At 33.1% G+C, this 26,386-nt stretch overlaps 1 protein-coding gene across 1 annotated transcript; it reads right to left on the bottom strand.

The window, feature by feature from the left end:
* Positions 1-354: 354 nt before the first annotated feature.
* On the bottom strand, positions 355-26,386 carry LOC123669733 (abhydrolase domain-containing protein 2). Its single transcript, XM_045603324.1, has 7 exons — positions 26,034-26,386; positions 24,078-24,250; positions 23,246-23,413; positions 14,052-14,235; positions 5,809-6,003; positions 2,855-3,009; positions 355-611 (listed from the first exon to the last, which is right to left on the bottom strand). Exons 1-7 carry the CDS (start codon positions 26,186-26,188, stop codon positions 355-357), a joined length of 1,287 nt encoding a protein of 428 aa, XP_045459280.1. The 5' UTR covers positions 26,189-26,386.

Genomic DNA, 26,386 nt, shown 5'->3' with positions numbered 1-26,386 from the left:
AAGCATAATTTAGTGATTTTCTTCAGTCTCGTAGTTAATGCTGCATTCCATACAAAAATACATTTTTTAACAAACGACAAAGCAATGAGTCGGACTTTTATTCTAGCCTGAATTGCGACTCATTTGGCTTCACTGAAATTACGTTAGCGTGGTTCCACACGTGGACATAACCAGGGCACACACTACACAAGCGCAACATGTACAGTACGTGCCAACATTAATTAACTAAACTACCTGTATGCAACGACCGCACCCTCCAAGTGGCTCGCGTTACGTCGACTTGGGACTCCTACTTGTGCGTTGTGCTCGTCGACATAGTTCAGCGAGACCCCAGCCGCGCCATAGCTGCTGTGCTTACGCTTCGAGCTTGGGCTTGTCGAGCGGGTCGCAGTAGACGGCGGGCAGGAGGTCGGGCAGGTCGGGCTCGGGCTCGGGCTCGGCGGCGCGGGCGCGGGGCTCGCACTTGTGGTGCGCCATGAGCAGGCCGCCCACCAGCGCCGCCAGCGCGCGGTCCAGCCACGTCACCGGGTTGGCGTACACCAGCCCGCCCTCGTAGAAGCCGAGGTGCCCGCCGTGCGACAGCTCCAGGTACATCGCCTTGTCGTGCGAGCCTGGGAGGAGAGGTCCGTGGATGTGAGAATTTATATGATTTATCTAATAGATCTGCATATTTAGGTTGTCAGGCCCCCACGCAACTCACTTAATTAAAACATTTTTATTTTCTTTGTTACATTATATTTAAAACAACACTTGAAAACTTAAGAACCGACATCTTGCATTTTTAAAACTTTTAGTACAGAGAAAAATATTCAGTGTAATAGCATAGGCTATAAAAACTAAATAGTTACACAGATTAGTAACTACATATTAATATTCTAACAGACGTCGATAGTTAGCCGGGGTGGCGGTCCATCTTTGCAGAGACCCGTATAAATATTACTAGTAGGACCTTTATCCGACTAAAGTGCGACCCAAAAGACTTGTTGTATACCATTTGTAAAGGTAGATGTTTCGATCGTATTAATTAACAGCTATATTAGGTTAGTTATATTTTGCCCAAAACATGATTAGCGGTTTGAATAAAATTTACGAAACGTATGTATTTTTTATACTAATAGATATTACAAACATTTGTTCAAATTGGATATATGATAAGACGCTTTCTCCAAGATAACTATTACCCTTATTCCTTTTTCTTCGTTTTATTAAACTTATTTGAGAAAAAATAAAATTTATTTTCATATATTTCAAAAGACAAGTAACAGTTTAAATCAAAAGTAGTTTACATAAGTCGAACATTACCATATAAACTTTTTAAAGCAATGCAATTAAAATTGTAAGAATTAAATTTATAATTACATTGAAATAATAACCTTAGACAAATTACCTCGTAATATGTACATATAAAGTCGTCCATACATAATGTATAAGAATTATAACTTAATCTAACTAGCGAACATTAAAATGCGACGATCATTAATATTCTTTACCTTGAACTGCGTGTCATGCGATATATAAAAATATTAAACAGTTTAAAATATATGTCACACGCATTAATGAATAATAAAAGAAAATAAACATTACATCTATTTCTTTTCTTGTATTAACTCCGTAAAACTTTTGCTGGGTTGAATTTTATATGTTGCCATAACTTCTGCCTGTAATATCCCACTGCTAGGCAAAGGCCTCTTTCCCCATGTAGGAGAAGGATCAGAGCTCATCTACCACGCTGCTCCAATACGGGTTGGCGGATATATTCCCTACTGTGAGTAACGATCGCTATAAGGTGAATATGATAATAATTATTACCGCCTGGTAATTATTTATTTGTGTTGTTGAATCCCACGACACAGGTTTTGCCTAGTGTGGGAATCAATGTTCCTTCTATGTAATGTGTATCTTTACAGTTATGTAAACTATTTTTGATTTGGATTTTTTTTTATAACAACCGGGACCGACGGCTTAACGTGCTCTCCAAGGCACGGTGGGGAGACCCACAAGGACTGAACAAACACCTAGACCACGGCAAACATCTATATGGCCAATACAAAAGTTTGTCATGTGCGGGGATCGAACCTGCAACCGCCAGCAAACGCCACAGACCAGTGCTGTGACCGTTGCGCCAACTCGTCATAATATCGTTGTTATAATATATTATTACAAATAATTTTAACTCGAAATCATTATTAGGGTTTTTCGGTGTACAAATCTAAAATACTGATTATTTCATAATACTAGAAATATATAAATTATGTCGCTTCTTTAACTTTGTAGGTCCGCGTGAAAAAAACGACACAAGCATAACCAGGACACAAAAACGCGTCTAAAAACTCAATAATAATAATTTTAAAAACAAAAAAAAACAAGCTTTTATAAATAAGCCAATCTAAAAGTAGAAAATTTTATCAAATTAGTGTATGTATCGGTCCTTGATAAGTCTACAGTTTTAATGAAATCTGAACGATTGAAGTGGGTCAAAATGAAGGCTAAATGAGTCCGTTGCAAACATACAAACATAAAGGTGAAGCTTAATATAAAGCGTGTAAAAACGGATAGCAGTCCTATCATTTAAATATTTAAAAATTAAATATTTCATTAGGCATTGGACGCTACATTTTTATGTCATGCGATATTATTACAATGTAATTGTGAGCCTATTCGTATGCTTTTTTTTTAGAATTGTGTATAAATATTATGTATTTAGAATAGTGAACTAGAATGTTATCAAAATCCACCTCATTAACGAACATGACAATTTACACGTTTCAACATAAATAATAGTTACATTTTTTTCGACATATTTTTTGGTATCAACTTTTTAATAAGTAATTAAACTTAATTTTTCTATACTCACTGACGAATTCCCTGATGATAGGCAGCAGTGGCTCGGGTACAATCGGATCATCTCGGGCGTTTATAAATATCATTGGTGTTTTAATATTATGCAGATAGAAGGCCGACGAACTCCATTTATACAGCTCTGTTACCGAATTGAATCCGTGCACTTTTCTGTTGTTTGCAAAAATTATATATATAATAATTTCTTACTTTCTAATACATATAAATATGTATAAATGCAGTGCCTAAGTAAAAAAAAGTTTACTATGCCATGTACTTAAAACAAACACAGATTCCACCTGTAGCATCCCAATGCTGGGCATAGGCCTCTTTCTCCATGTAAGAGAAGGATTGGAGCTTAAGAGCCATTTCACAATTTTACGCTCTGCAAGTTTAGGTAAATTTGGTCGCATCGCGCGAGTCGTACGAGCCGCGCGATCTTTGTGCTAGTACGTATAGTGTGACAACCAAAAGACCATCGTGATCATTTTCTGATGTATAATAAAAATTATAATTATGGTATAAAATGTTTTTTACATTATTAATTTGTTAAAAATTTCAAGTATGTTATATAACAACAGTCAATAAATTTAAAATAAAATTAAAAAAATCAATTTTATGAAACAATTTTTTTAAATTGATTTAGTTTTTTCAGTTTACGAATGAATCTAATATTTACGATATGAATAAAAAAGCATTTAATGACATCGACACCGACAAACATATTAATTAACAAATAACAAGACAAACAGATTGAAATGCCTATTTGTATTGATAGTGTGAGAAAAGAAAATTAAATTATACATTTGTTTACAGAAATTATCATTATATTATTTTACAGTCATTTTCGTAATATGTTTATTTTATTTATATTTTATTATGAAAGTATCAAATGCGTTTTATCCGCTATAACAACAGGCGCTTGGCGCGTGTGAGCGAAAGAGACGGCCGCGCAGAATTTGGCGTGGACCTTACCTCTAAGAGCGCTAGCGCTCGACTGATTTACCGGGCTTGATGCGTGGCAATATATACTATCTTTTTATTATTTAATATAAAATGTATTAAAAATAATTAGATCTTTTAATTATTTTTTTTTGTATTCCTTAATGATGTAAGTTTACTTTGATGAAGATAGTTCGTTAAAATTTCTTAGTTTTCTAAGAGAAATATCGCTTTTAAAATTGTACTTATTTGGAAAATATTCGTAACTTTAAATTTTTTTTATCGTTTAATAGAGATACAAATGGAATAAAAATCTATGATAGTGGACAACAAAATTATATTCCACATATTATGATATTTTTTTAAAATGGTTTCAACGTAGAGGTTATTGAAAAGTAGGACTTCAAAGTATACATTGCGACCATTTACCCAGGGAGGAGGCCTGATGAAAAGGTTAATAATTTTATACACATAATATAAATCAAAATTCTGATCTGACTATGGACTACAACAAAAGTTGCTCTATTATATTTCAAGAATATAAATTACATTATTGCATCCAACACTAAGATTAACGACGTCAAAATATTACAATTTCGCGGATTGTTACCGATTTTTGTGAAATGGCTCTTAATCCACTACGCTGTTCCACTGCGGGTTAGCGGATAGATTCTCTAATATGAGTATCGATCGCTATCAGGTATTTATGATAACAACCGGGACCGACGGCTTAACGTGTATTCCGAGGCACGGTGGGGAGACCCACAAGGACAGACATCCAAACCAGAAAGATATTTTTGTACAAATACAAATATCCCGAGCGAAAATCGAACCCGAAAACCATCGGTGTTTTATGCGACTACACTCATCACTATACCAAAGCGGTTGTTAAAACATACACGAAATATGAAAAAAAGTTATAAACTACAGTTATCAAAATAATTAGCATATAAACAATACGTTATTATTTTTATAATAAAAATACAGACGGGATTAAAATCGATATTTCATTCCTAACTGTTTCGAAATAACATCTGAGATGTAAAACAGCCGATGACAAGGTTACATTCAATAAAACAAATTTTTAAACTTGTTAAGTTGGGTAATCGGTGAACGTTCGCAAAAAATTAAAGCTTACATTTGCATCCAAATAAAAACCAATTCCATAAAATAAATTAGAACTAAAATAAAATTAACTTTATAATCTAAAACTATGGTCGAAGTATAATTTTTTTTTACGGATAGTGCTAAATAATTAATGTTGAATTGATTAAAAACACAAAAAGACCATCTTTAGGCAACATTATGAACAATTCTTTGACGATTAGCAGGAAAGTGGACATAGGGTGCCAATCAAACCACCAATTGCAAATTCATGCGACGTTTCGATCCTTTATTGGACCATCATCAGGCATCTACAAAATATAAAACATTGAAGAAAGTTGTATACATAAACTAATCCACAACAACAACCAAACAAAAACAAGTTGTTGTGGATTAGTTTATGTATACAACTTTCTTCAATGTTTTATATTTTGTAGATGCCTGATGATGGTCTAATAAAGGATCGAAACGTCGCATGAATTTGCAATTGGTGGTTTGATTGGCACCCTATGTCCACTTTCCTGCTAATCGTCAAAGAATATTTATAATAAATGGACACAACGATAAATAATTATGAACAATTTTAGTACTGAATACTGACTAGTTTTTTTTATTTTTATATATCATAAATTTATCTACAAAAATGGCCTGATGTTAATTTCGTTTAATTAATTATGATAAACATATTTTAAAACTTTTTTCTATACAAATAAATAAAATCGGAACGTTTATTTATAACGTTTAAATAAAAGTTTTATATTAAAATTTTAAAGGTAAAATAAAACGCTAATTTTATTATATAACAAAAAAAAAATGGTTCTGATAATCAAAATCACGTGGATTCGTCCACGTCGTGGGTAGAAAAAATTATTATTATTGGTTTAAGCTGTAGTAAGCAACAATGACACCAAAATTATAACATACCTAGAATAAGCCTCGTCCAAATCGGGCAGAGTTCCCGCCGACACGATCATATTTTCATCGAGATTGTGCCGGCTCTTCAATTCAGGGCTGAGCAGCATGCGCTTGTGTCTCGTGATGATGTTGCGGTAATTGTCCGTCATTATGTACAAGTAGAACCGGCGGAAGTTCTGCCATTGAAGCAGATACACCATCGTGCTGTAAACGATTTTCATTTAATTTAGTATCAAATATTTAAAATAATCTGTCATAAAAAGAAAACTTTTTACAACACTACATTAAGTATTTAGGTTAACTTTTATACATATATTTTAAAAAAAAATTCAAAGTTAAGTCCCGTCCCTAACGCAGAGATGCGTACCCGAAACTATCAATCAGATTGTAATGAAATTTCGGCAAAGTATTCTGTGGTTGCCCGTGAGAGTTCTTAGCTCAAAGTATATCTGGTACAAAGAGCATTAAGTCCTTCCCGAGTGAAGCCGGGGCGGATCGTTATAACTGTATACAAAAAATATACAAAACATAATCAGATTTTATGACAAGCTTCCAATATATCATTAACCTTGACATGATTATATGCGGCAAGTATATAATATGCATAAAATAAGTTTTTTTTTTAAATTACATTTACTTATTTACTGTATATTATTTTATGAATGGCAAACATTAATTCTCCATGGTCGAAGCCTCAGCAAGTAGTTAAAAATTTGAGACCAAAAATTTTTATTTTTGTATTGTTTATAATAATTGATAGAATAAAAAAAATCTTGTTGCCTGTAAAAAAAATGCTTACTAGCCATAGGGCTATATGTAGGTACCTAACTAAATTATTTTAAATATTTTTAAGCCTGTCATGTTTTTTTCTAGAATTGTGTGTACAATTAAATGTAAATAAATAAAGAATTACTTTATTTTCTCGCATAAAATATCAGTTTCACGCATAGTACCATAATATGTAGCATATTATGTTACAATTTTATTAAATACTTGCTGTGCCCGCGACTTCATCCGCGTGGAATTGAACAAAAAGTTATTGTTCAGTTCGCAAAGTTAAAAAAAAAATAAATAAATTTCTAGAATAAAAGTAGCCTAAGTTACTCCATACTATATCAGCTATCTGCCAGAGAAAGTCCCGTCAAAATCGGTCCAGCCGTTTCAGAGATTAGCCAGAACAAACAGACAGACAGACAGATAGATAGATAGATAGATAGATAGATAGACAGACACACAGACAGACAGACAAAAATTGTAAAAAATGTTATTATGGTATGTGTACCGTGTATACATCCATATGCATTTAGTAAAAATGGGTTATTATTTTTTGGTGGGTTATTATTATGCAGCCTGTAATATCCCACTACTGGGCATAGGCCTCTTTCCCCATGTAAAGAATCAGAGCTTAATCCACCACGCTGCTCCAATGCGAGTTGGCGGGATGGGGGAAAAGAACATTATTAACATGTTTAGTAAGTCGGTTTTTTTTTCGTTTGCCTGCAAACACAATTATTGTGTTAAAGAAAGTTGTGTTATTTAGTTCAGTAATAAAACTATTAATGTTTGTTTTTCATTTACTAATTCTTAACACTTTCGCACGAGTTCGAAAATGTTGACAAAAATATAGTAAGTTTCTTCTTTGACTTTATATAGATTAGAAAACTTTTTGATAAATAATTGCATATAAAGACAATTACGTACTCTTAAGTTATGAAAACTCAAGTAGGTAAGGAACATTGATCATCGTGAGAAATCACTTGAACGTTCAGGTGCCAACTCAGAATGACGTAACGCAGCTGACTCACTGCCATTTTATATACACAATTCATTATGTATACGATACTGTATATGACGATATACACCTTATCTTTTTATTAACTGGTGTAAAAATTTTGTGTACCTACAATACAATACAAATATACTTTATTGTACCAGAAACGAACTTGTAACATAAAATATGCATGAAAAAAATAACAATAAAGTAAGAAATGTACAGAAGGCGGGTGTACCTACTATCTAATCAACTTATACATATAAACCTAAATATGTATTTTTACTGAAACTCCAAAAAAATGTTTAGAATTTCCTAATGTGTGGGTAACACAAAAATAAAATCGTACCTTTATTGTATTTACAATTAATTATAAGAATATATAATAATTAACGAATGATATAATAATAATAAACTACTGCAATAATAATAACAGTCATCACTAAACTATACATTAGACACTTCAAATCCATCATACATAGAATAAAAAATCTTACGTTTTTTTTAACGTTACGGAAGTTTTTTACCGGCTAGGGTACCCCTCCGCAACGCCCCAAAAATAATCGAGTGAATGCGCGTTATCAAAGATTACTAAAAAGTAGTAATCAGATCTCGATAAACTTTTAATGGGACTACACGACAAGTATCAGGATTCGATTAAAACAAGAATCACCAAAAGCGGTTCAACCAGTAAAAAGTTATTACGTATACAACGCAGGTCGACAAAAAAGTTGTACACATTAGATATAGCTCGAAAAGTGCTTGTTTGATCTCAAATTTAAATGTGACTACATGACACGCACAACCTTTTGATTGAAACAAAAATCCGGTGTTGTAATCCTTTATTAGGGGTACAAAAACACACATAGTTAAGACAAATACAAACACCGAATCAGACTGCAATAAACATTTTTATGCCTTTTTTTGGAGCGACTATAAACCCGTGATCAATAGCGTGAAAAGTACACAAAAGACAATTCATCAATTCTTATATTATCCGATATAAATTATTACAAGACATCGCAATCTGTCAATCTTTATCTGTTTGAGCGCTACACTTTAAACGTCGTAATTATATAACGCACTTGTAAATTTCTTATATTATATAGTACTTATCTACTTGTATTTAATTTAATGTAAAAAATAATGTAAAAATTTAATTTTTTGTAAATTTTTAATGTAAATGTAATGGTTGCTATAACAATAAATAAAAAATAAATGCCATTTTCATACAAGAAAAGTGTTTTTTGATATTAGCCTTAGCGACCGAGTCCAACTCGTACTTAACCAGTTATTTATTGATCGAAATCATTTGTTGATTATTTCCTTCAAATATTATCTCGTTTAACTATTAGTAATAAACAAAAGAAAATATAAATCATATGTTTAAATACGAAAATGTCCTAAGACATAATAATGCAGTTATCATTAAACGTTTTTGAATTTTTGATAGATAATCATTGTGACGTAATTCAGGACTTTTCTCGAAAACTATTATAAAATAAAATAATGTAATTACACTTAAACTAATCTTATCTCAAAACCAGCATTGTATTATTTAACTTTTGTAACATGAGTATTAAGAGGAAAGGGTACCGGCTCTTTCTCCATACAAACGTAGTCGACTGTTTTCTCCCTGGATAATGACACTAGATCAAATATTTTTGTGTCATAGAACTCTTTGCTGCCATGACCATGCCCCTATGTTTTGATTTTTTTCATATTCTTATTATCATAGGAATTAGGAGACTTCAAAAACTCGAAATCTTGCATAATTTTTTGTACATTTTCAGACACTCATTAAAAAAAATATATGCATATTTTCAAAAAAATGAGAACATAGGGGCATAGCCGAAGTCTTCTTTTATTTTCTAAAAAAAAAATTAAAAAAAAATTGTCATGTTTTGAGGAGAAAACAGTCGACTACGAAACACTGTTTTGGTCAAAAATTATCTACCTAAAACGGTCTGAGCTGCAGTTGTCCCTTTCTTGCTTTTTGGGGGATAGGTCTGGGGGAGGGAAGGGTCAAAGCAATACGTATATACACCAGCGAAGTGATGCCTCATAGTCGATAATTATATCGATACACTAGTGATGTAATTTTTAGTCGATATTTTCTAAAATTCGTATTAACAAAATTAAATAATTTCTCTTTTCATAACTACAATAAAACCGTATTTGTATATGCGGTTTTTATTGAAACACTGTGTAAACCTGGGCTAACGAAGGGTTTCGCTAACAAATAACAATGATAATTATGGTAAATAACTGTGTTGTTTGTTTTTGGTATCAAATTAGAGGGCTCAATACAAGGATTTCAAAAAAGTATATTATGATTATTATTACCGTAATACTAATAAAAAATAGAATAAGAAAGTTTAAAAAATTAGGACTCTGCTCTTTCCCATGCCTATGCCAAGCAAGCTGCGAGCCGCGCTTCTTCCTCGCCTGCTAGGCGAAAAACAACTTCGGGGTTTACTCTTTCCAATATATTTTTTTATCAATTTCGGAATACTCTGTAAAAAGTTCATTCATTAATTACAGCCTATACAGTCCACTGTTGGACATAGGTTCAAGTTCACGCCAAAAACAACGTGAACCCATGTGTTTTGCCCATAGTCACCACGCTGGGCAGGCGGGTTGGTGACCGCAGGACTGGCTTTGTCGCACCGAAGACGCTGCTGCCCGTCTTCGGCCTGTGTATTTCAAAGCCAGCAGTTGGATGGTTATCCCGCCACCGGTCGGCTTTTTAAGTTCCAAGGTGGTAGTGGAACTGTGTTATCCCTTAGTCGCCTCTTACGACACCCACGGGAAGAGAGGGGGTGGCTGAATTCTTTAGTACCGTAGCCACACAGTACACTGTAAAAAGTTATGCATGGTCAAACATAAATAAATATAGGTACGTAGCGACTTTAGAACCTTCTCTGTTTTTTTCATCGGTAAAAAATTGCTTAGTTGTTTTCTTGACATTACTGAGGAGCAGATTATTAAATTAGGTCGAATCTACCTATGCGGTACCTATGCGATTCGTATTTGGACTTCGCAAATAGAATCATATTTCTGAATTGCGTAAAAAACTCAAGTGGCACCACTGGCGTAGCATTCCTTGGAACCCCGGGAACCTTGGGGCCCTGTATCAAAATTAGTGGGGGGGGGGCAGGCAAATGATGGGTAAAGATTACTCACAAAAAAATGCTTGCATTGAATTAAAATAAATATTTATTGATTATAAGTTATTACTTCCTCCTAGAATAGACAATAGTGAGTGTAGTCTGCTGTAGCTGTTCCTGTTCCATCGAAATCCTTAGTTAATTTTTTATCAGTTTTAGTTTTGAAAAACATCAAGTTAATACCTCCGGAAAACTGGATGCAAGGTTATTGAATTTTATCAGTAATAATTCCATGAGTTCTTTAATGGAATGAATGTTTTGAATTTCGGATTTTAAGCTAATTTAAAGAGCTTGTAGTTCCAAGCTGGAGAGTTATTAGCCTTGACCTGCAGCAATAGATGCGGGGGATCGTTCGCTTCAGCCTGTGAGGCCAATACTATTAGTGAATTCCTATGAATCTTCCGCATCTATAAGGGGGATTCACAGGCGCATAACCTGAAGAAGAGATTCAACGCTGCCTCCAGGTCTTACAGGTAGTAAATCGCTAGGGCAAAGTTCAAACACAGCAGAATTGGCGAGAGACTATTGGGCTTTCCAAATGGAACCCGTGCCTTTTGTTTCTTACTGCTTAAACTTAAAAGCTGTCGAAGGTAACGTTTTTTAGTCTACACTTCCATCATTGCGCGAACCTGAAGGCTCTCTGGCACATTATGCGAAAAAGTAAGCGAAAATTCTTTGCACTCTTTTTGCGTCGAATTCAACTCTTGACGATGAGGGAAAAGCACCATCGAGCATTCCACGGTGCGAGCACGCGATGCGTAATGTGCACTATGAGCAGTGTCGTTTGTCGTGTTCTGCATTCTTTCGATGCCAAGAAGTCTAGTGGTGCTAATAGTATCCACCAGTGGTTTGCAACCAATGTGTGAGCTTCGTGCGCATTCTTTCCGCGTACATTCAAAGTGTGGAATGACCTTACTAAAATTTGGGGGTTTTCAAGCGTCTAGTGTCTACATCTTTTCTCTAAAGGCCATGGGCGACGGTAGCCGTTATAAATCAGATGGCTTCGTCTGCTTGTGTGCCCCATTCTTATATAAAAAAAGATTAATTCATTGTTCATAATGATTAACTGAATCCCGAAATAAACGATACAGAATGTTATCCACAATTGGGCGCACGCTTGACTTGGATAAAAGGGGATTGCTTTTCAGACTTCAGTCATTTCTGAAGTGAAAACTCTATAGGTATGTATGCCATTTTTTTATTCTTTTTTCCAGGAAGCACAAGATTAAGTGACATTGTGGATAATATTTTACTAATTTTTGCTTACACATCTTACCTGTAATACCCTGTAAATAGGGGGCCCCGTATCATTGATACGGCTGATACGGCAGTAGTTACGCCCTGAGTGGCACCCAATTCCCTACTGCGGGAATACGTATATTCTCAACTTACTTTACTCTATTCTTTTTAACCCTGTTGTACCTGCTTATCTAAAACGACGATTTAAATTTCTTAGTGATTCCAATGAACGCAGTCTTCGTTCTGAGGAAAGCTTACTTCTTGAATTTCCCTCTCACTCCTCTTTCTTTTATACTAAATCTTTCACTGTTCAAGCTTGTCGACTTAGGAATTCTATAGACGTGTAAAATCGGTTTCTATTTTTAACCGACTTCCAAAAAAGGAGAAAGCTCTCAATTTAACTGTATTTTTTATGTATGTTACTTCAGAACTTTTGACTGAGTGGACCGATTTCAACAATTTTTTTTTAATCGAAAGGTGGTGTGTGTCATTTGGTCTCACTTAAGTTTATTTGAGATCTAACAACAACTTTTCGAGTTATATAAATAATACGTTTTTACTTGACTATTTTCGTCGACCTACGTTGTATTATACCGCGTAACTTTTTACTGGGTGTAACGATTTTGATGATTTTTAATTTAATCGAAAGCTGATGTTTATCGTGTCATATTTAAATTTTACCGAGATCTGATAAGAACTTTTTGAGTAATCTTTAATAACGCGTATTTACTTAACTATATTTTCGTCTACCTTTGTTGTATTACATGTCGATGTAATTGAAGTCGGCTTTTTTCCTTTGCGTACAAGTCGAACTCGGTCCACCCAGTCAAAAGTTCTGAAGTAAAATATATACAAAAAAAAAAAGAAAAATACAGTCGAATTAAGAACCTCCTCCTTTTTTGGAAGTCGGTTAAAAATCAATTTGATATCATTATGAACATATCATTATTTTCTGTTGGTGTACAATAAAGTGTATTGTTATGTTATGTCATGTTAATCAACCACTCTTTAAAAAAATTGAATAGATTACGTAATTTGCCTAACTAAAAAAACAAATAAAACAATAATTGAAAAAGCCGCCTTCATGATTTTTGTGAGTGTACAGTACATAATGTGTGAAATTGTTGTGATTTATTTAGCTATCTTTGTGTAATTATTGAATTTTTATCTTGTTCAGGCCTTTTTAGTTGACTTTCTAATAGTTGTTCTTCACGCAGGCGGCTTTTCTTGTTTGTTTTTTTTCTTAAATTATAATATTATTTTTAACCATTGTTATATCGCCGCAATTATATGTTAATTAATACATATAACCTATACCTATGTACTAATAACTGCGACAAACATGAGACATTACAAATTATATAGGTACTGAGACAAACGTTTTATACTATGTATGTACTACATTACATAATATATATATTATTCTTACACTTATACTATATACTACATGTATACACTATAATTATGTATGTATCTCAATACCCATTCTTACACACACCTCAACCATGTAATTACATACCTAATTCATAAATAAAGTACCTAAGTATTTCGATAATTACCCACAAAAATATAGTAATGTATCAAGTCACAAAGAGTATCCAAGTCAAAATAATAAAACAATAATAAGTAGTTTACGAAATCCAATAATAGTAAAGCCGAATCACAGCAATACGATGCAGAACAAATTCAATAAAACAAGCCAAATTCAGAAAAATAGCACTATGCGCTATATGTACTCGTAGTCAATAAGAAACGAAAGATGCGAATACTCAAATATCGTCAACAATTAATAGCTGAATAGCCGGCGCACGCACACTAAGAACGCGACAGTCACACGTAGAAAAAACGGAGCGAAGATGGTGCGGGGCGCGGTAGCGGCATGCAGCGCGACAGAAACATTTTATTCAAATACCTATTTTTGAAAAGTCTCTTCGGTACCCTTTCCTCTTAAAGTACATAGTAAAAATTGTAGGCGTTCATTTGAATTGTTTTTTATTGTGACGAAATCAATATTTGTAACTTCCTATAATATATTGGTTCTAAATACAAACATGAAACAATCAATTACTCACTCGATGGCATTGTATCCCTGGCATATCGATATACCGCCAATAATATTCTTGGGTCTTTTCCTCTCTTCGCCTAGATACTTCGTTATCAAATTACCGCCGAGGCTGAATCCGACTAATATCAGTTTCGTATTAGGATATCTCTCCAACAAATTCTCTATCATGTAGTTAAAGTCATCGGTGTGACCTGCGGAAAAAAATTATAAAGATAAACTTTGCCTTTCATGTGCACATATGTAGTTTGCGTTGAAGATCATTGGCCTTGACGCTCAAAGATAACTTTCGTCATTTCGAACCCGCGTGATTGATTAACTGGGTACCTAATTCCAAATTTGGTCAAACCTTTAACTTATTCCGTTTTAAGCTTATTTTTTTTTTAACTTTAATGGAATTCATATTTTTGTTTTTTTTTTTTACTTCGATATTAAAAGATGAATGGAACAGGTAATAAGTTACAGGAGAAGACATCATAGCACCTAAAATAAAATTAAGTAGTTAAGTTTCAGTTTGAGTAAATTGAGCTTTGTTTGAGCTGTTCTTTTATTACGTTGGTCATTTATTGATTTACAACAACGAACCAACTGTTGGTTTTCAAAACCAACCTTGAAAACAGCGGTCAAGGAATTCATTAATCTTAATTAGTAGGCATTATAGGTACGCATAAAAAAAATTAGTTCAGAACAGAGCAAAGGGCTTTTTTGTAACCGTTTTACATAATAAATACATTAAGAATTTATATTTAGTATGTTAAGCTAATTTCGACGAATTCATTTATTAAGTAAATACTTAAATTTCTTTTGGAAAAGTATTTATAAAATAAATTATGTATTTAAGATGTTCTTTTTTGTAAGTTTACTTTTAAACGACGACAAATAACTACATACATACATATAAGTATGAACATCGTTATCAAAATAGGGTAATTGACTCTACATTTATATCATTACTCGGTGCTATCCACGGATTTGCTCGCGTACGAAGATATACCTATTACATACATTTTTATAACTTAACTAAATGACCTTGCGAATTTCGTACCGTCATATTTTTATTTTGTGTGAAATGAGAAAAATGAAATGAAAAATGAAATGAATGCCAAGAATTCAGAGGTAAATATTACTTAGGTAAATTAATTCACTTAAAACAAAAAATTTCTGTAGTCAAGTAGGCTCCAAAAACACTTTTTAATCGTCATTTTACAAATTAAAATTATTTAAATAATTAATTTTAGTTCATGTGAAGGTTCCAATTCGATATATAGATACTTCTGAAAAAAACTGGGGTATGGCACAGCAGGAAATATTCTGCTCAAAATATGGCGAGGGAGAAGTAACTCGACCTTATAGAAGATTACAGCTAAATAATACTGCTTTCAAGCAGTAATGAGTTCCTGTGGTGAATTAAATGACCAGAACCTATGGAGGGGATTGGGGGTAGGGTTGGCAACGCGCTTGTGATGCTTGTGGAGTTGCAGGTGTTTATAGGCTACGATAATCGCTTATCAAGTGAGCCGTACGCTTGTTTGCCGACCTAGTTGTATAAAAAAAAATATTTTCGTTTAAATATGTAACTAAAATTATTTTGAGATTATGTTACATATCAAATAATGGAATGAAACGGATAATTGAAACTCGAGTTAAAATTACAAATTGTAGCATAACAATAATGTGATCTAATTATTATTATCTTGATTAAATTTCCAAGGTAAGTGAAACAATTTTCTAGATAAGCAGTGGAGAAAATAGCTTAAGAAAATTACACATTATATGAAACTTCAAGTACGGACGATAATTTATACTTAAATATTACTGATGGTTATTTATTCTTTGCAGCTTTAGTATTTATAATTTGTTTCGTTATTATTTTTATAACTTGGTGTTCTAATTTTTAAATTTTATTTTACGTTATAATCTATACTTGTAATAACATTTTTTTTTTTAAATAAATAATAATAAATATAATAAATATCTACACAATACACACACGGTCGTCTGTTCCTAAAGTAAGCAACTTAATGCTTGTGTTATAGGTAACAGCCGACTGGTATATAGCTACATATATTTTTTTTTCGATAAACATACTTATAAATAATACATATATAAATTTATAAATAAATATTTATATTACACCCAGACTCGGGGTGGGAATCGAACCCACAACCCTCGGAGCAGAAAGCAGGGTCACTACAAACTGCGCCAACGGGCTAGTCAAATAACATATCTAGTCATTTCTAGTCATATAACATATTTAACAGATGCAATTGAAGATACTTTGAAAACTATTTGAAAGGCACATATTAGAGAACAAACAAGGCAGTTCAAAACAATCAATATTGAGTTTAAATTTACAAAAAATAGGTAAAAAACTTTTTAAGTTAAACGGTTTTATGTTAAACATACATTGCAATGTTTAAGATAAATGTACTAAAAACCAAAAAATAATAAAATAGATACAGTCGTGGGAATTATAAACATATGCATAGACTAGACTAAAATAAAACCGTGGGGCACGTCAATTGTCTACAAATTATCGACTTAATGTGCGATAGAAGAATCGTTTAATTCGTCGTTAAAATAGGCAGTTGGCCCGCAGACGGTGAGGAAATTACTTACTATTTTCTTGCTCATGGAAATTCCAATAGTTATACACTCCATGTAAATAAAAGAGATGTTTCAACTTGTAGACAATTGACGTGCCCCACGGTTTTATTTTAGTCTAGTCTATGCATATGTTTATAATTCCCACGACTGTATCTATTTTATTATTTTTTGGTTTTTAGTACATTTATCTTAAACATTGCAATGTATGTTTAACATAAAACCGTTTAACTTAAAAAGTTTTTTACCTATTTTTATTTTCTAGTTTTTAGTTTTTATTTCGCATTCTGTTTAATTCATTTAGTGCTTCATTATTGCAAGGCCCATCTTAAATATTGAGGTTGTATAGTGCACTGTATTCTTCTTGTCAAGCCCTTTTATTTGATACCCATATTGGTGGGATTGATAAAAAATTGTTATCAGACATTTGGTAGCGGCGGCCAGCTTAGATTTCAATTTTGCATAGTAAATTGTATTCTACTTGTTGAGACCTTTCATTTGATACCCATGTTGATGGGATTGATAAAACCTAAGTTATCCGCCATTTTGTAGAGGCCGCCATCTTGGATTTTAATTTTATATAGTACATTGATTATACTGGTTGAGCACTTTCATTTGATACCCATATTGATGGGATCGATAAAACCTACGTTAGCCGGCATTTTGTAGCGGCCGCCATCTTTTTTTTCAATTTTTTATAGTATATTGTATTCTGCTTGTTGAGCCCTTTCATTTGATACCCATATTGATGGGATTGATAAAACCTACGTTATCCGCCATTTTGTAGCGGCCGCCATCTTGGATTTCAATTTTTTATAGTATATTGTATTCTGCTTGTTGAGCCCTTTCATTTGATACCCATATTGATGGGATTAATAAAACATAAGTTATCCGCCATTTTGTAACGGCGGCCATCTTGAATTTATAATGATAATGAATAAACATAATTGTATTGTCACCAAAATCCAAAGTGTATACAAAATTTCAGATTAATCGGTTGACAGGAAGAGGGTGAAATTTGAATTACTAAATTTGACCCAAGAATAAATAATAAATAAAAAATAAAACAAACGGGGTGAGCTAAATAAAACCGTTTAAAAAGTTTTAAACACATGACTCATTTTATGCTGGAACTCACTATATTTTATAGGCTTCATTAAAGGAACATTATTTTAGTTTGAATGTTTGCAAAAGTATAATGGATGTAGTATAAAAGAAAATTAAATAACAACGCTCTTGATAGGTCGTCTAGAACTTAACTTCTTAGAAGTTAAATTTATCGATAGTATGACTGTCTCTGTCATACAATTTATTAATATACTAGCTGTGCCCGCGACTTCGTCCGTGTGGAATGTAACAAAGTAGTTATTGATTAGTTGTCAGTTAAAAAAAAACTAAAATAAAAGGAGCCTAAGTTACCCCTTTTACATCAGCTATCTGCCAGTGAAAGTTCCGTCAAAATCGGTGCAGCCATTTCGGAGATTAGCCGGAACAAACAGATAGACAGACAAAAATTATAAAAAATGTTATTTTGGTATAATATGTACCATATATACATGCATAATTATGAATGTAGTAAAAAGCGGGTATTTTAATATTACAAACAGACACTCCAATTTTATTTATTTGTATAGATTCTTTATAGGACTTAAAACTTGATAGAATAATTCGTGAACAAATTAAGTCAGCAAGGGTGGGGTCAATCTCTAGAAGATAATTATATATTCCAGTCGACCTGTGTTGATGGCAACTAACGTTAAAAGCAGGCTAAAACCGTGCAGTGATAATAGATAATAAGTATACGTATATTTGAAAATAAATATGTGAGAAAAATAAGGTGTTTATTTTATTACAGAATAATGATTGTGAATTTGATTCAATTCTCAGATAAATAACAATACCTTAAACAAAGGTTTAATGTGTCGTTTTTTTCGTTTTTTAACGTTTTTTAATTTCTGCTCAACAAAAGTGATTTGTTAATTTAAGTAATTTCTTAAGTATTGTTTTTAATTTTAAGTGAATCGACTATTATTATATGTATATATTTGTACTTATTATTAATATACTTAATATCATATTAGTGTTTACTGTTTAAGCTTTCACGGCCACTATCAACCCTTTAACTTTGCCGCCAGTGACCATGTGTCAAAAATGTCGTCGAAATGTCGTCGAAATATCGGGAGATTTAATACGACTATCTATTTATTATATGCGAACAATCTGTGATAATCTTATCATTTTTAATAATATAATTATTACCACATTATTCGGTAACTTTTTAAATAGTAATAATATACTTTATTGTACAACAAATCAGAAATAATACATAGCAAAGAAAAGGCGGCTTTATCGCTAAAAAGTGATCTCTTCCAGGCAACCTTAGGACAAAGGAAATGGTCTAGCGAAATATTTTATCACATTCACACATGATCGTCTGTTCCTAAGCTAAAAAATTAATGCTTGTGTTATAGGTAGCAGTTATTTTTTTTTAAATAAGTACACATGGAAATAATACATACAAATATCACCCAGACTCAGGCGGGAATCGAACCCACAACCCGCTGAGCAGAGCGTAGAGCCACTACAAACTGCGCCAACGGGCTAGTCAAAAAAGTTTTTATCCCAAAATTCTTACGTTTTAAGAAATATTTTATACAACAATGAAATGATTACAATTTTTCACACAAATTAAACAAGATAATTGTGTATTAAAAAAACAGCACGAAAATCTTTGTGTAATTCGAATAAAAAAATTACATTGAAGTTTTTATTAAAAATCATATTTAATGACAAAGCGTTGGTTCAGCGGTCACAGCACTGGTTTATGGCTGTTGCGCTGGCGGTTGCAGACTCGATACCCGCACATGGCATACACTTGCATTGTCCATACAGATGTTTGCAGTGGTCTGGACGTTTGCGCTTGTGTGTTATGTGATCCGGACCGACACATGAGTTAATCCTAATGGGGGCCGTTGATTGAAGCGTTTTTTTTTAATTCTAAGATTATGTAAAATTTAAACATCGTTGAAATTAAAAGACATTTAGGCTATTGTTTCGCTACTCTGATTTAGAGTGAAACCTGCGTTACATGTAAACTGTAGGTGCACAGATTAACTTTCTTATTGTTATACTAGGTTAGGGGTAAATACAATATAGGATGCTTAGCTTTCTGATGGCAAAAGAATGCTAAACATCGGTTGAGTTTACATCGGATTACTTCAATTAAATTTATTGATTATAAAAAATATAAGTTTTCCTTTGACGGTAGTTGTGTATACGCTACATATCTCTCTCTCTCCCCCACCGTGCCTCGCAGAGCACGTAAAGCCGTCGGTCCAGGTTGTTATCATGTACACCTCATAGCGATCGTTACTCATTGTCGGGAATATATCCGCTAACCAGCATTGGAGCAACGTGGTGGAGTAAGCTCTGATCCTTCTTTTACATGGGGTAAGAGGCCTATGCCCAGCGGTGGGATATTACAGTCTGAAGCGAAGCGTATTAAGTTGGATCAAACTTCACACGGTGTGCAAATTTGATTCAAATCGGTTAAAAAGTTTAAGACAAACGACGTGACGCGTAATTTATATATATTAAAAAGAGAAGACATTTGTAAGTTACTAGAAACAATTAAATAGAATCATAATCGCTAGACAATTTTATTACATTCTAATCACTGTCTTAGTTTCCTACTAAAATTTCGAGATAAAATACTATATCTTATCAACGCAATATAAATTTATGTAATCATCACACCACTTATAACCACCAGACAGTTCAGTCATGACTCACACTTGAACAGGAAACAGGCTTCAGGTCTAAAATTTAATTTTACGCTTCTATATTGATGACCAATATCCGCATTTTTATTTCAATAAATTAAACACAAATATAGCTTTGTTAAAACGGTTGTTTCACAAAAAAAAAAAAAAAAAAAAAAAACAATACTTATACGATATTTCATTCACTATATTCAATTTGTTATACACATATAGATTATAATAAAGCGGATGCGTTGATGCCAGGATATATCAGTAAGATTTAAAACAATAATTAGAAAGCCAGTTCATTGAAATACGTTATATGTTCATGTAGTTATAATAAACGCCTATTTATTACTCACATTTTAATGTACATATTACAGGCGTTTTATTTCATTTATATTACAATACAGTACGAATCTCAACATATAAAGGTTTAGTGAAAGAAATTATTGTGGGACAAGACTGTTTTGTGTAAAATGCAAAACATTATTAAATTATATAATTTTTTCTACGATGTTATATACGGCTTATTTAATATGATTTCAATTGTTACATCCTATTTACACAACCCGGTACATTGCTGCGTTGATTGAGCGGCGTAATATTGCGTTAATTGAATCATCTGCGCTAATTAAACGAAATTCAATTTCTACTACAGTACCTACTGTCGAAGAATTACTGTCGTTCATTTGTTGTTGTTACATATCTTAAGTATTTAATGGTATTTAATACCTATTGTGTAAAATTTATTCCAATATTTGTTTAAATTGTTATTTATATTATCTTGCCAGAACCTAGCTAATTCCAATTCGCAAACAATAACATTAAATAAATGTATATAATGAAGTGTCTTGTAACTTTCTATTGTAATTAAGGATAGCAGTCACTGCAAGAGGGCATTTGTCGCTAAGAATTACTTATAAAGTAAAACATATATGTCACAGCCATGCAAATAAATAAAATTGGAGTGTCTGTTTGTAATATGAATAATAACCGCTTTTTACTATATTCATACGGTACATATACCAAAATAACATTTTTTACAATTTTTACCTGTCTGTCTGTTTGTTCCGGCTAATCTCTGAAACGTCTGGACCGATTTTGACGGGACTTTCACTGGCAGATAGTTGATGTAATAAGAAGTAACCTAGACTACGTTTATTAACGATTATCAAACCGCCATCAGCAAGTTAAAATTGATAACTATATCAGTGAAGAGGAAAACTTACATGCGGTGTGCCACAAGGTAGCATCTTGGGTCCTACGTTGTTTCTCATATACATGAATAGTCTTTGCAATCTACCTCTTGATGAGGGTAAGATTTTTGCTTATGCTGATGATACGGTTATACCGATGTCTAGTTCTACTGGATGGATGGGATAGTGGGATGGTGTTTTGAGAAGCGCTGAAAATTCTATGAGCATGGTGTCTGAGTGGCTGTCCAATAATCTTTTGAGCTTAAATGTTAGTAAAACAAAATTTCTTACTTTTACTCCATCTACTCGTACGCTACCATCCCAGGATCAATGTGTTCTTAAAATCCATAGATGTAACCTATATCCACGAGATAGTTCCTGAACATGCCCAGCTTTGGAATATTCAAAGTACACTAAATACCTGGGTGTGGACAATACATAGTATGCTGACTTGGTATCTTCATATTGCTAACGTTGCTTCCAAAATAAGAAAACTGATTTATGTATTTAAGAGACAGAACATCTGCTAGCAGGAAAACACTTTTTACTGTATATAAGGCCCTGGTTAAATCGCTTCTCGGTTACTGCATTACTGTATGGGGTAGTAGTTAGTGAACTAGTCAGCCCACTTTTCACGCATAATGGACCACCTTTGCGTCTAAATGCGGAAAATCGAGCCCAATACAATACAATAAATGGGGTAGTGGTTCCAAGACATCTATACTACAGGTGGAGAGAGCAAATAGGACTGTACTGAAGGTTCTGACCGGTAAGCCGTTTAGATATACTACTGATGACTTGTATGAGGAGTGTAAAGTTCTAACTGTTCGGCAGCTTTTTCTTCAGACAACATTGCAAAATAGGCTACAACGGGACTCTTACAAAGAGGAGAACCGATCTGGTTTGTACAGTCGAGAAGCACAGAACTAAGTTGGCGCAAAAGCATTTTTATGTAAATGGCTCGAGATTTTATAACTCTATTAATAGGTCATTAAAAATATATTCACTTACAAAAGGACAATGTAAAAATAAAGTTTTTAGTTGGCTCCACCAAAATTCTTATTACGAAACGGAATTTTTGCTTAAGGCGGATATAAATTAAGTTTATATCAGTGTCACAGATGGACACCCACGCACGGACGCACGCACGCACGCACGCACGCACGCACGCACGCACGCACGCACGCACGCACGCACGCACGCACGCACGCACGCACACACACACACACACACACACACATACAATCACATGTATATTTTATTTTGTTAACTATTGTTTGCTCTGTATTACACTTCACGTCTAATTGTGTAATTAAATATAGATTCCTAGAGGGGAGAACCCTGTTATTCTGAGATACAGTTATCTTACTAGTTCGGATAACAGGTGCACTTCAATTGTGAATACATTTATTTATGTCACCTTAATTGTAAAAGTGTGAATTGTACCTTTATTTGTTACCAATAAATTACTTTTTCTTTTATTTTTAATTCTTTTTTTAAATAACTGCGAACTGTACAATAATTATTTTGTTAAATTCCACGCGGACAAAATCGCGGGCACAGCTAGTAATAATGAATATGACAAATCATTTAAATGGGCTCGAATGTTCAATTACATGTAGTTTTTGCTATAAACCTACCATACGAGAATATTCTATTGCCGGTGACGGGCACGCTGTTGAGCGCGCCGATGTGGTTGAGCACCGCGCAGCGGTAGCCGTGCCGCTGCGAGTAGTGCACGTACGTCCGGATGTACACGCTCTCCGACGTGTTGCAAATGCCCGGGCATATAGCCACCGTTACGTCATCTGTACAACACACGACTAATCACTAAACTAGCACAATTGGATGTGCTGTTTCTTCAATTATCTATAAACGTTGACTGATTAATCATTCTCGGAATAAACAGCAACTTTTTTGCCATATACATCAAATATATTATGTACAGTCAGTAAAAATAAAAGTAAAAAACAAACTAACTTTCTACATGAACATATGAGGCAAAGGTAGAGTTAGATTGTTAAGAAGAGCAGTCAAGTGTTAATGTAATTACCTGCTTCAAAAATGTTACCTAGTTTAATAAAAACTGATTAAGTATATATCAATTTTATATAAAATTCACTAAAACCATATGAAATCTAAAAATAAACTGTATACATACATACAGTGCAACTGTTAATTGAATGAGATTGTTTGGTAATAAACAATATAATATGTATATTGATATTGATATTATATTATGCACAACACTAAGTTGGTAAAAAAAGATTAATACTCATACTAATTAGCAATAAAAATTAACATATGATACACAGAATTTTATAGGTCTCTCAAATGACAGAACTTCTTAACCAATAAATTGGCAGTACATTAGCTATGATTTAATCAGAATGAGTCAAAGTTCATTAGCAGAGATGACTTGTTGATGCTAAAATACAAACAAAATTTTTTTTACAATATCAAATATATTACCTTCATGTTCTGCTCCTAGCGGTTCATACAGATCGTAGGTGAGTGTAGATTTATCAGGCAAGATCAAGGAAATTCTTCCCCCAATAGGCCATGGGCATCTCACCCGACCTATAAGGCTATGAAGTATGGTTTGCACATGACCACTAAATCCCCATAATCTTGTTGGAATGTAACTGGAAAAAAATACGTTTCTTTAGTATCATATAAATTTAACAACTCAACTCACTTTTACCCGTGGCTTCACTCTTATTGAATTTTTTTTCATAACACGTTGAAGGCCATGCGGGACACAAGTTAAACCTTACTTTTTTATTCCATGAGGCCAGTGTTAATAGTTCTTATTTACAAAATTTTTATGATAAGTTTTTATTGTACTACCATACCCATTCTTAAAAATCTTACATATTTTTCCTTACACTATATGACATATATTTCTAAGGCATATTTTTTATTTGACTCTGGCTCGGGGTCATGTGGTATCCCATGGCACCAAAAAAAAAATGTGTGTCTACTACATGGTGTCCCCATGGTGTTTAATGTGCTAATAAAAAGTATCCTATGTTATTTCTAATACCTCCAAGAATATGTGTACAAAGTTTCACAATGACCGGCTAAGAAGTATTCACGTGAAAGCGTAATAAACTAACATTCACATTTATAATATTAATATAGTAGGGATAATTATAATAATCATTTCACACAATATTTTAATTAGTACATATTAAAATTCTCCTAAATGTATATATCATTTTTGTTACAGTTAAACCTATCAGATAAACCTTGATTGGTTCAATAACTCCAATACTTTATATTATTAAGGGCCCGTTTCACTGATTGCGGGTAACGATATTTGACCGATGACTGTATCAAAGCGATTAAAGTCTAATATATACATTGTACTATCAAATTCCACTGTATTTATGAGATATTTCTGTTCACAAATGTGCTGTTAAAGTCTATTTGTAACTTATATCCAGGATAAACTTTATCCACAACTGGTGAAACAGATCCGATTTAATATTTTTTTAATAATTGATAACATTTATATACATATTTTTGGTATGACAGATCGCCAAACAAACCTACGGCCCACCTGTAAGTAGGTAAGCAGTTAAAGTAGCCTATAGAGGTTAGCAACAGCAAGAGCAATGTAAGTGCTCCGCAGGAGCTCTGGCCACCTTACTCACCACAGGAACACAACACTACTTAAGAGTAGAATTAGCTGTGATCTTCTGTAAAGATAAGGTACTTCTCCAGATCAGCTGCTCCAGATTTTGAGCAGGATATTTTCTGCTCTGCCCTTCTTCAACAAAATATATGTAATGCACTGAGTGTACCCATGACGGTGAAGCTTGCGCTTGCAAGCGTGCACAAATAATGGGAAGTCAAAATGACCAACAACAAACATGTTAAATACCCATATTTACAAAAAAAAAAAAAAACAGTGATAATGGCAATGAGAGTTTAAAAAGTTACACTTTATTTAACTTAACCAGATAAGAAAATAGGTAAAATTAATGACACTTTTTGGTAACTGACAATTCACAAGCTTTATTACAATTCTTATTTGTTAGAGAAGTGTAAATAGTTGTACATTATTTATATTATGAATCTATAATATTAGTGTAAGTTTATTTTAAAACTAATAATAGACACTGTGCAGTTGCAAATAAGGAAACAGGCTAACTAACAAATTTATAAGAACAATAATTGTACTCTTTGTAATTTCATATGGCCTTGGTGTAAAACGTTGTGTCAAATTATGATCCAAATAAATTGAATACAAGGGTTTGTAAACTTGGAAAATTTATTTCCAATACTTGCTGAACATAATATAATAATATCCTATATTCAATGGTCCATATTATTATAGAATGACATCACCTCAGACGACCGGTATCGTCCAGATTTTTTCGATAATTTTTTTTTCAAAGTGATAAATGCCAATTTACTCACGGTTCATTCAGAAACGGTGCAATGAATAAAATGTTTTCAATGAAGTTTCTATCTCTGCCGTATATAACAGGCTTATGAGGTTGACTATTCACATTGAGTATTCGAAAAAGTACACACAAAATCACAGCAATAACAGCAAGTAGTACTGTAGACATTTTTGACTGATAGTTTTTATTCCCACTCCTTTTTTTTTTGAGATCACTACATAATAGAAGCAATCACTTATATGGATAAGTAATTTTTTTTGGGGCGTTCTGCTGTTAACCCACTATCACCGACTCCGACACCCAAAGAAACTAAAAGGAAATTATTATTATTTTAAATTTGTGTCAAGCTAGTAATGTCAAAGTCGG

The sequence above is a fragment of the Melitaea cinxia genome, chromosome 3 (assembly GCF_905220565.1).
Source record: "Melitaea cinxia chromosome 3, ilMelCinx1.1, whole genome shotgun sequence".
Lineage (NCBI taxonomy): Eukaryota > Metazoa > Arthropoda > Insecta > Lepidoptera > Nymphalidae > Melitaea > Melitaea cinxia.
This window is presented reverse-complemented; position numbering and strand designations above follow the sequence as displayed.

Coding starts and splice junctions, on each gene's coding strand:
- LOC123669733 (XM_045603324.1), bottom strand. CDS start 26,188: ATGTCTACAGTACTACTTGCTGTTATTGCTGTGATTTTGTGTGTACTT. Junction 14,236..23,245: donor CAATAGAATATTCTCGTATG/GTAGGTTTATAG, acceptor TTTTTTCCGCAG/GTCACACCGATGACTTTAAC. Junction 612..2,854: donor TATCATCAGGGAATTCGTCA/GTGAGTATAGAA, acceptor CTCTCCTCCCAG/GCTCGCACGACAAGGCGATG.